Source organism: Taudactylus pleione, unplaced genomic scaffold (assembly GCF_031769625.1).
Source record: "Taudactylus pleione unplaced genomic scaffold, aTauple2 ptg000115l, whole genome shotgun sequence".
Classification (NCBI taxonomy): domain Eukaryota; kingdom Metazoa; phylum Chordata; class Amphibia; order Anura; family Myobatrachidae; genus Taudactylus; species Taudactylus pleione.
Window position 1 is genome coordinate 2810391 of NW_028284517.1, and position 12016 is coordinate 2822406.

Sequence of the window (12016 nt, forward strand, 5' to 3'; positions counted from 1 at the left end):
ACGGAAAACCCTTACATTTCAGGGGATCCAATCACCCAGCTCCGGTCTCTGTTCTTCAGCCCCCCCAAGCAGTCTAACTTGTCGTCCTTCTCCTCGCTGAGACTACGCTTTGTCGGTGGTGGCACTCTCTCCTCCTGGATGGACAGACGCTCCATACTGCTGTATACCTGGAGGTAAAGGGTAAAGGGGATTACATCCTGCATCTTCCAACTTCACAGACCAAAACATTTATTGTAAGTGTTGTCGGTTCCTATAAAACTGACGGTCTACAGCAGTGTTGGCTAACCTTGACACTCCAGCTGTTATGGAACTACATAACCCAGCATGCACTGCTACAGTTTTGCTATTAGGGCATGCTAAAACTGTGGCAGGGCATGCTGGGATATATAGTTCCACAACAGCTGGAGTGTCAAGGTTAGCCAACACTGGTCTACAGCAAGGGTATTATACATGCGGCCCTCCAGCTGCTGTGGAATTACACATCCCAACAAGCCGTGCCACCGTTTTGCTGCTAGGACATGCCAACACTGTGGAAGGGCTTGCTGCAGTCTCCAAACTGTTGGTTCAGCTCAAAAATGTCTGCCCCTGGTGTGAGAGAGACAGTGCCATATGGGGCAACATTTCTATTCATTGGTTAACCAGTCTGCACTAGGGTGAAGAAAGGTGGGATTAATTGGTAGCTCTAGGGCAGTGGTCGGGGAACAGGGGTAAATTACCCCACATGGGGTAAAAATGAAATTCCTGGGGGTAATGGACGGACAGCCGGGCATGCATATGAATCATTCTAATATAGAATGATTCATATGCATGCCCGGCTGTGCCGCAGGGAGGCTCTAAGCCGGACGCCTGCTGAGATGTTATTACCAGCGGGCGCCCGGCTCCTTCCCTGCAGCGCCGCGTTAGCCGGAGATCTCTTCTGAACTCCAGCTTCCGGCTCTCTCCATGCGTACTATGGGAGAGACATCATGGCGTCTCTCCCATAGTTCCGAGGAGCAGCCGGGCGGACAGGACGGCGGCGGATGCAGGAGCGGGGATTAAGGTAAATTATTATTATTTTTTTTTTTTTTTTACATGTGGCACTACAGGGGCATTATATGGGGGCACTAATACAGGGACATAACTATGGGGGCACTACTAAAGGGGCATAACTATGGGGGCACTACTACAGGGGCATTATATGGAGGCACTACTATATGATTTCTTTCCTTTCAAATCAAGGGGGTAACGTCGGCGTATCTAAATATATTTTGGGGTAAAAGGTAAAAAAGTTCCCTGACCCCTGCTGTAGTGATACTGGTGAATGTGCAGGAGTGCAGTGCACCCTCATACAACTGAAACATTCTGAAATAATAATTAGCCAACAGCTCAGTTTAAATAATGACCTGGGAAAGAGTCTATCATTTTAAAGGTCCAGTGCGATGACCCAGTGATTTGTTATGTGTATAATACAACCCAGGCTGCAGGAGCACTGCCAGCTAAGCATAATAGGACATATATGAATGATAAACTGTACAGCATTGCTAATATAATATGTTGAATGAAGGTTCCATTGACAGTGCCTCATTCCGGTGGCTATAACAGTCTACTCCTCCAGAAGTCAGATAAAGGGGTAGGAACAAAACTTTACGCATTATGCAGCTGTATAGAGTCAGGGATTATCACTTCTCAGAGAGACAGAATACATGAAGTGTTCCCTATAGAGCAGTGGTTCTCAACTCTAGTCCTCCAGTACCAACAGGTCATGTTTTGGGGCTTTCTTTAATCTCCCCACCTGCTTCCACAGCTAGAAATCCTCAAAACATGACCTGTTGGGAAATCTTGAAGGCTGAGGAACTCATTCAGAGCCGGTCGCACAGAGCGTGCGGTCGGTCTGAATGAGGGGAGGACCTCTTGAATTTTCAAGACATCCTCCTTTGCGGTGGTAAGGCTGTGGGTTAACACCCACAGCCTTACGACCGCCTAAGGTGATGGTCGCGATGGTCAAGACTATCGCGACCATCGGGGCTTACGACGAGACCCTAGGGTAGGGTCTCCCTTGTCGTAAGCCCCGGAGAGCTTTCGGCTCTGTCTGAGCCGGAAGCTCTCCACTGACAGTGGATGTCAGTGGGGCCTCCCCCAAATGGTAGGCGTTCCCATGGGAATGCCCCCGTTTGGGCTGCCACCCCCCCGGCCCGCCTTCCAAACGGGGCGAGCTGTCAATCAACATCGACAGCTCGCCCCCTTTGGATCGAGACCCGCTACGACCGACGCTGTCGGTCGTAGCGGGTCTCACGCATGCGCACGACGGCGCCGTCGTGCGCATGCTCTGTGGGGGGCCATTGACCCGGTCCGAGCGCATCACCGCTAACGACCGGGTCTGAATGACCTCCTGAGAACGGCTGCACAAGTGGGGGAAAACCATTGGGCACAAGCGGGGAAAATCCATTGGGCACAAGCGGGGAAAATCCATTGGGGACAAGCGGGGAAAATCCATTGGGCACAAGCGGGGGAAAACCATTGGGCACAAGCGGGGGAAAACCATTGGGCACAAGCGGGGGAAAACCATTGGGCACAAGCGGGGGAAAACCATTGGGCACAAGCGGGGGAAACATTGGATCTTTGACTGGAGATACACTGGAAAGCTGAGCTTCTGTTATTTTCTATTGTTGGAGATGTCTCAGCAAATGACATTCAATAATGAACCTTTACATATAGGAAATAAGGTGATTAAACTGTTATTCCTGCTGTCTATTCATTATGCTTGATACGGCTGCACTCACTGCTAATGTATAAGACTCCTCCCTGACGGACGGTATTGACCCCCTGATGGGGCAAATTAATTTAGGCTCCCAGCAGTTAAATGAAGCATGCCGTGAGATATTTTTACCTTGTTGAACCTGGGGGAACAGGAAGAGAATTGCCTAATCTCCACACGATCTTCATCATTCGTATCATCCTCCTCCTCAGACTCCATGTGCTGGTACCTTTCCGAGCGAGCTGCGTGACCAACCATATACGTCGCATTGTAAGAGACTTGTAACGAGCAAATGTGTCCCTACTCACATGTCAGTGGACACAGCAATCATCCACATTATCACAAACACAGCGTGTGAGGGAGCAAGAAATCACACACACATCACCGTCTGCTTGTGAGTTTGTGACAACGCAGCAATCACACTGGTCATCGCCAAGATGTCAGCGTATAAGAACGCAACAATCGCACACATCATCACCAATGTGTCAAGAGTATAATAATGCAGCAGTCACATACATCACCAACGTGTCAGTGTATAATAATGCAGCAATCACATACATCACCAACGTGTCAGTGTATAATAATGCAGCAATCATACACATCACCAACGTGTCAGTGTATAATAATGCAGCAATCACACACATCATCCCCAACGTGTCAGTGTATAATAATGCAGCAATCATACACATCCCCAACGTGTCAGTGTATAATAATGCAGCAATCACACACATCACCACCAACGTGTCAGTGTATAATAATGCAGCAATCATATACATCATCCTCAACGTGTCAGTGTACAATAATGCAGCAATCACACACATCATCCCCAACGTGTCAGTGTATAATAATGCAGCAATCATATACATCATCCCCAACGTGTCAGTGTATACTAATGCAGCAATCACACACATCATCCCCAACGTGTCAGTGTATAATAATGCAGCAATCACACACATCATCCCAAACGTGTCAGTGTATAATAATGCAGCAATCACACACATCATCCCCAACGTGTCAGTGTATAATAATGCAGCAATCACACACATCATCCCAACGTGTCAGTGTATAATAATGCAGCAATCATATACATCATCCCCAACGTGTCAGTGTATAATAATGCAGCAATCACACACATCATCCCCAACGTGTCAGTGTATAATAATGCAGCAATCACACACATGATCACCAACGTGTCAGTGTATAATAATGCAGCAATCACACACATCATCCCAACGTGTCAGTGTATAATATGATAATGCAGCAATCATATACATCATCCTCAACGTGTCAGTGTATAATAATGCAGCAATCACACACATCATCCCCAACGTGTCAGTGTATAATAATGCAGCAATCATATACATCATCACCAATGTGTCAGTGTATAATAATGCAGCAATCACACACATCATCCCCAACGTGTCAGTGTATAATAAGGCAGCAATCATATACATCATCACCAATGTGTCAGTGTATAATAATGCAGCAATCACACACATCATCCCCAACGTGTCAGTGTACAATAATGCAGCAATCACACACATCATCCCCAACGTGTCAGTGTATAATAATGCAGCAATCACACACATCATCCCCGTGTCAGTGTAGAATAATACAGCAATCATATACATCATCCCCGTGTCAGTGTATAATATGATAATGCAGCAATCATATACATCATCACCAACGTGTCCGTGTATAATAATGCAGCAATCATATACATCATCCCAAACGTGTCAGTGTATAATAATGCAGCAATCATATACATCATCCCAACATGTCAGTGTATAATAAGGCAGCAATCATATACATCATCCCAACGTGTCAGGGTATAATAAGGCAGCAATCACACACATCACCACCAACGTGTCAGTGTATAATAATGCACCAATCACATACATCATCACCAACGTGTCAGTGTATAATAATGCAGCAATCATATACATCATCACCAACGTGTCAGTGTATAATAATGCAGCAATTATATACATCATCCCCAACGTGTCAGTGTATAATAATGCAGCAATCACACACATCATCCCCAACGTGTCAGTGTATAATAATGCAGCAATCATACACATCCCCAACGTGTCAGTTTATAATAATGCAGCAATCACACACATCACCACCAACGTGTCGGTGTATAATAATGCAGCAATCATATACATCATCCCCAACGTGTCAGTGTATAATAATGCAGCAATCACACACATCATCACCAACGTGTCAGTGTATAATAATGCAGCAATCACACACATCATCCCCAACGTGTCAGTGTATAATAATGCAGCAATCACACACATCATCCCCAACGTGTCAGTGTATAATAATGCAGCAATCACACACATCATCCCCGTGTCAGTGTAGAATAATACAGCAATCATATACATCATCCCCGTGTCAGTGTATAATATGATAATGCAGCAATCATATACATCACCAACGTGTCAGTGTATAATAATGAAGCAATCACACACATCATCCCCAACGTGTCAGTGTATAATAATGCAGCAATCACACACATCATCCCAACGTGTCAGTGTATAATATGATAATGCAGCAATCACACACATCATCCCCAACAAGTCAGTGTATAATAATGCAGTAATCATATACATCATCACCAACGTGTCCGTGTATAATAATGCAGCAATCATATACATCATCCAAAACGTGTCAGTGTATAATAATGCAGCAATCATATACATCATCCCAACGTGTCAGTGTATAATAATGCAGCAATCACACACATCATCCCCGTGTCAGTGTAGAATAATACAGCAATCATATACATCATCCCCGTGTCAGTGTATAATAATGCAACAATCATAAACATCATCCCCGTGTCAGTGTTTAATATGATATTGCAGCAATCACACGCACATAACCACCAACATTTTAGTGTGATAGGAAGTAGATATCACACACATCATAGCAAACATGTCAGTGTATGAAGACATGGAAATCACACATATCTGTCTGTGTATGAGAACGCCTCAAATCACACACACACATCAATCACAAACATGTCAGTATATGAGGATGCAAAAATCACTTACAACATCCATTGCCAACATGTCAGTGTATGAGGACATAACCACTCACGTCATCACTAACATGCCAGTGTATGAAGACACTATAACCACTCTCGTCATCACTAACATGCCAGTGTATGAGGACATAACCACTCACGTCATCACTAACATGCCAGTGTATGAAGACACTACAACCACTCTCGTCATCACTAACATGCCAGTGTATGAGGACATAACCACTCACGTCATCACTAACATGCCAGTGTATGAAGATACTACAACCAGTCAATTCACCACTAACATGCCAGTGTATGAGAACACTACAACCACTCACGTCATCACTAACATGCCAGTGTATGAGGACACTACAACCACTCACGTCATCACTAACATGTCAGTGTATGAGGACATAACAACCACTCATGTCATCACTAACATGCCAGTGTATGAGGACACTACAACCACTCACGTCATCACTAACATGCCAGTGTATGAGGACACTACAACCACTCACGTCATCACTAACATGCCAGTGTATGAGGACACTACAACCACTCACGTCATCACTAACATGTCAGTGTATGAGGACACTACAACCACTCACGTCATCACTAACATGCCAGTGTATGAGGACACTACAACCACTCACGTCATCACTAACATGCCAGTGTATGAGGACATAACCACTCACGTCATCACTAACATGCCAGTGTATGAGGACACTACAACCACTCACGTCATCACTAACATGCCAGTGTATGAGGACACTACAACCACTCACGTCATTACTAACATGTTAGTGTATGAGGACACTACAACCACTCATGTCATCACTAACATGCCAGTGTATGAGGACACTACAACCACTCACGTCATCACTAACATGTCAGTGTATGAGGACACTACAACCACTCACGTCATCACTAACATGTCAGTGTATGAGGACATAACCACTCATGTCATCACTAACATGCCAGTGTATGAGGACACTACAACCACTCACGTCATCACTAACATGCCAGTGTATGAGGACACTACAACCACTCACGTCATCACTAACATGCCAGTGTATGAGGACACTACAACCACTCACGTCATCACTAACATGCCAGTGTATGAGGACATAACCACTCACATCATCACTAACATGCCAGTGTATGAGGACACTACAACCACTCACGTCATCACTAACATGCCAGTGTATGAGGACATAACCACTCACGTCATCACTAACATGCCATTGTATGAGGACACTACAACCACTCACGTCACCACTAACATGCCAGTGTATGAGGACACTACAACCACTCACGTCATCACTAACATGCCAGTGTATGAGGACACTACAACCACTCACGTCATCACTAACATGTCAGTGTATGATATACAAATGAAAAGAATGACTAACAGTCTGCAATGATGAATAGTCTGCAATCATTTCCTTACTGTCAAAATAACTGGTGTCATCTTCAGATTCCAGCTGGGGGATAAACTCCGCCTTCTGCCGGAGCAGCCCGTTCCAGTCCACGTTCTTAAAGAATCTGTGCTGCTTAACCTCAAAGGCACCGCCTGCAAGAGAGGAGTGGTCAGTGTGCAGAGCCAGCGTTCAGGGCTACAGAGGGAGAACTGCAGAAGGACTACGGCAGATAGACAACTGCAGGAGGACCCACCTGTTCCCATACGCTCCAGGGGGCTTTGGCGGAGGAGTCTGGAGATGAGATCTTGAGCATCGGCCGGCAGAGCATCCTCCCCCTCCGGCCACGCAATCTCATCTGGCACAAATCAGAAAAACCAAACTCAAAGATGAGCAATACAAGCGGATCATTCACATTCAGTGTCCGCTACACCCACATACCTGGCTGGAAGCAGTACATACAGTACAGCAGAGATGGTACTGCCAGGAGAGCCAAACATGTGACAAACTACAGGAGATACCTTGTACTTATAAATGGGAGTAATATTAGCAGGTCTGCCCTATGCCCGCTGTAGTGTCAATATTCCTGTAAGAGTGTCTGATAAGCAACGTTGGGAACCCAGTAAGTAGGGGAAATCCTATGGTATGTAAAAATAGGATTTTACATTCATATGAATTGAGTACTGTACTGCATATAAAATATATTTTTTGAATATTATATATCTATAAAAAACAAAAGTGCAGTAACTTCATAACATAAAAATAGAATAGGATCCCTTTACATACACGGTATGGAGGGGTTACTTAGTCTCTAACAGCCAACGAAAAACAACACAGACTACATCACTGAACAGGATGCAAACACGTTCACCAGTTGTCAAATGTCAATTTAAAAGATAAGAGGAAAAAGTACAGCTGGGCTTCTGTAGCCAGGGTGCTCGATGTCACACGTGGCTACTGGTGTAACTCTATGTCTGCTTACACTGTGCTGGGTTTTACACAAGCAGAGAACATGCATTTACTATGGAATGAAACCATTTAATACTCATTAGGAAAGTAGGTGGGTGGACAGTACTATAATTAATCTCTGCGGTGACCATATCTCTTCTGTGTCCCCCGTTCTCATGTGATTGAGGGAGAATGCAATGTTTTCATAATAAAACGGATCCTGGTCATTCTGTTTCCGATGCATTCTGTACATACATCCCCTCTGTTTTCCATAGGCTGAGAGGCGTCTTGTCATGTACTGACTGTATCCAACAGGCCATCCACCTCTCTGTGGGAGTCACAGACCTCAATCACTTCTCTCCACAGGGTGATCATCTCATCCCATTCCGCGAGATCGCCCTGTATGAAGGCTAACGGCGGGGGCCAGACAGAGGACCGATCATTCTTTGCCACCCTCTGTGCCGATCATGAAAATATTTTCAGCTTTGCAGAAGTCCCGCAACAGTTTGACAGTAAATGGCTAAATCTATTCAGAATTCCCAGCTTAACCTATTGCATTGAAAATAGTTACCATTCATCCTTTAGAAACTGTATCAACTAAAAGAGATTAGAAATAAAAATTGGATCAGCAGAAAGACCTTTTCCCCAAATGCTATTTCCAGTCTCTTCAGTCCACTGGAGGGTTGTAGGAGACTACTAAGCCAAAAACAGCTGATAACAGAGGAAAACAACTTATCCTCAGCTACAAAATGAACCAACTGTCAACATATGGGAACTGTTCATAACACACATACATGCAATTCAAGGAATTATGTAACTGAGAAAATGACAAGATTAAAATGAGTACCCCTCCTATATATATATATATATACAGCCATGGCCAAAAGTTTTGAGAATGACACAAGTACTGGTTTTCATAAAGTTTGCGGCTTTAATATTTTTAGACCTTTATATCAGATGTTACTATGGTATACTGAAGTAAAATTACAAGCATTTAATCAGCGTCAAAGGCTTTTATTGACAATTACATTAAGTTTATGCAAAGAGTAAATATATGCAGTGTTGACCTCTGCAATTCGCCCTGGCATGCTGTCACTCAACTTCTGGCCACATACTGACTGATGGCCGCCCATTCTTGCCTAATCAATGCTTAGAGTTTGTCAGAATTTGTGGGTTTTTGTTTGTGCACAAGTTCTCATTGGGATTAAGGTCTGGGGAGTTTCCTGGCCATGGACCCAAAATTTCAATGTTTTGTTCCCTGAGCCACTTAGGAATCACTTTTGCCTTATGGCAAGGTGCTCCAAGTGGCTCGGGGAACAAAACATGGAAATTTTGGGTCCATGGCCAGGAAACTCCCCAGACCTTAATCCCATTGAGAACTTGTGGTCAATCCTCAAGAGACGGGTGGACAAACAAAAACCCACAAATTCTGACAAACTCCAAGCATTGAATAGGCAAGAATGGGCGGCCATCAGTCAGTATGTGGACCAGAAGTTGATTGACAGCAATACCATAGTAACATCTGACTCAAAGGTCTAAAAACACTGAAGCCGCAACTTTGTGAAAACCAAAACTTTTGGCCATGGCTGTACACCAGATTTCTGTCATAAAGTGATACAATGCAGGACAACACTGAGCATTGCATAGAGAATTGTACTACTTACCACTAATCACCTGGCCAAACAGCTCCTCAGGGGTGTCTCCGAAGAACGGGACACAGCCAACTAAAAATTCATAAAGAATGACGCCCATCGCCCACCAGTCCACGGGCTTCCCATAACCCTGTCTCAGGATCACCTCAGGAGCAATGTACTCTGGGGTACCACACACCTGGGGGAAGAGGTACAATGGTTTTTAGAGGAGACACTCCAACAATGGTGTCAGTACCTCATAACATAACTACACATACAGGAAGCTGTAACATGACATCGGACTCACTTGTTTATCCAGGAACTCTCTTGTGTCCTTCTCAATGTGACCCTCGTACAGATTTGTGGTCAGGCTCATCAGTCCGATCTTAGAGAGGCCAAAATCAGTCAGTTTGATGTGCCCCATAGAGGTAATAAGGAGACTGAGAGGGACAGAGTTAACATTAACAGTAAATAAGCTGCAAAATGCAAACTGCAAATTATAAACATAATATAACCAGAGAACTCCAGTAATTACACCCTGTTAGAGGACGGTTTTACCCCAGCCCTCATCCCAAGCAGGGCAGGATTTAAAGATATGGCATCTATGAGGAATATCCTGTAATCCTGACCTGCTGGAAGGAAATACGTATTTGTACATACTTATCTGGCTTCAGATCCCGGTGGACAATCCCATAATTATGGAGATATTCTAACGCCAGAACAGTTTCTGCAAAATACATCCTGGCCATATCCACAGGAAGCGCCCCGATATTCTTCAGAAGCGTGGCGCAGTCGCCGCCTGTGGCAGAAGAAATATCCCAGTGTTAATATGTGGACAATGTGCCTCCACCATCTCTCCTGTCATACAGCGATGTGTGTTCTAAGCTCATACTGAACTGGTGCCACGCAGTTGATAGGACAGTGGGACGCACCTTCCACATACTCCATGACCATACACAGGTGGCGTTTGGTCTCAAATGAGCAGAACATGCTGACCACGAAGGGGTTCTCAGCAAAGGTGAGGATGTCCCGCTCTACGAACGCCTGCTGGATCTGGTTCCTCAGGATTAAATTCTGCTTATTTATCTTCTTCATAGCAAATCTCTGCCGGGTTCCCTTGTGTCGGACCAAATACACCGCCCTAGAGAGGACACATAAGACGTTAATGGCCCATCAGTAGGTCGGCGTACTAGGGCTTTACAGAGATACTGTCACCATCCAAGCAGTTTATAACCACCTAGAGAACGCTGTGTGAAAAGTATTTATAGATGATGCTTTAACACAGGTAACTCAAGAGGAGGCCACTGGTTTGTACATTGCCTTCTCCTCATTGCGGTCACCCGGGAACAAGCGCACTCTATTCTGATTGTGCTAGGGCTCGCTCACTGCACCTAGGCCAGGAGGGCTGTGAACTAGGACAGACAGAGAACACTCTACACTAAATGCTCTCCAGTGGGAACCCCCATTTTGATTTTTATGCTTAATATACGGATCATAAGGCAGTAATAAGGCAACGGAATCTATCAAGTGTAATAGAATACAATCTGTTATGTGAAATCTAGCAAATATTACAAAATACAATAATTAAATAGTAGTGATACAATAAGAACCAAATTTAAATACTTATTAATCTTTGCAAAGTTTTCATAATTAAGCAAGGAAACCATATAATATACTGCGCCAATATTGGTTTCAGAAAACATGCCTAGAATAATTCCTCGATTCTGTTTATTAGAGATTCAGAGCTTACAGAACGATATCGGTGTGTAAGATAGATTATACCCCTCTGATATATGGTAACCACCAGCCACTAAGTGAGTGTGTCACCCTACAGAGCGCATTATACCCCTCTGATATATGGTAACCAGCAGCCACTAAGTGAGAGCGTCACCCTACAGAGAGCATTATACCCCTCTGATATATGGTAACCAGCAGCCACTAAGTGAGAGAGTCACCCTACAGAGAGCATTATACCCCTCTGATATGTGGTAACCAGCAGCTACTAAGTGAGAGCATCACCCTACAGAGAGCATTATACCCCTCTGATATATGGTAACCAGCAGCCACTAAGTGAGAGCAGCACCCTACAGAGAGCATTATACCCCTCTGATATATGGTAACCAGCAGCCACTAAGTGAGAGCAGCACCTTACAGAGAGCATTATACCCCTCTGATATATGGTAACCAGCAACCCCAAAACAACTATGTCACTCTCCAGAAAGCATTATATTGCTCTGATATATGGTAACCAGCA

General features: G+C 44.4%; 1 protein-coding gene across 6 annotated transcripts in view; it reads right to left on the reverse strand.

Annotated features, from left to right (window-relative positions):
* Window positions 1-12016, reverse strand: part of MAST2 (microtubule associated serine/threonine kinase 2) — a 244730-nt gene that overhangs the window by 10959 nt on the left and 221755 nt on the right. For all 6 annotated transcript variants that reach the window (XM_088471619.1, XM_088471618.1, XM_088471623.1 and 3 more), the window contains 8 exons: window positions 10695-10903; window positions 10423-10561; window positions 10070-10202; window positions 9796-9961; window positions 7440-7541; window positions 7216-7338; window positions 2867-2976; window positions 16-167 (listed from right to left, as the gene is read on the reverse strand). In XM_088471619.1, coding sequence (XP_088327745.1) covers window positions 16-167; window positions 2867-2976; window positions 7216-7338; window positions 7440-7541; window positions 9796-9961; window positions 10070-10202; window positions 10423-10561; window positions 10695-10903 — 1134 coding nt within the window. The remainder of the gene's footprint in view (window positions 1-15; window positions 168-2866; window positions 2977-7215; window positions 7339-7439; window positions 7542-9795; window positions 9962-10069; window positions 10203-10422; window positions 10562-10694; window positions 10904-12016) is intronic.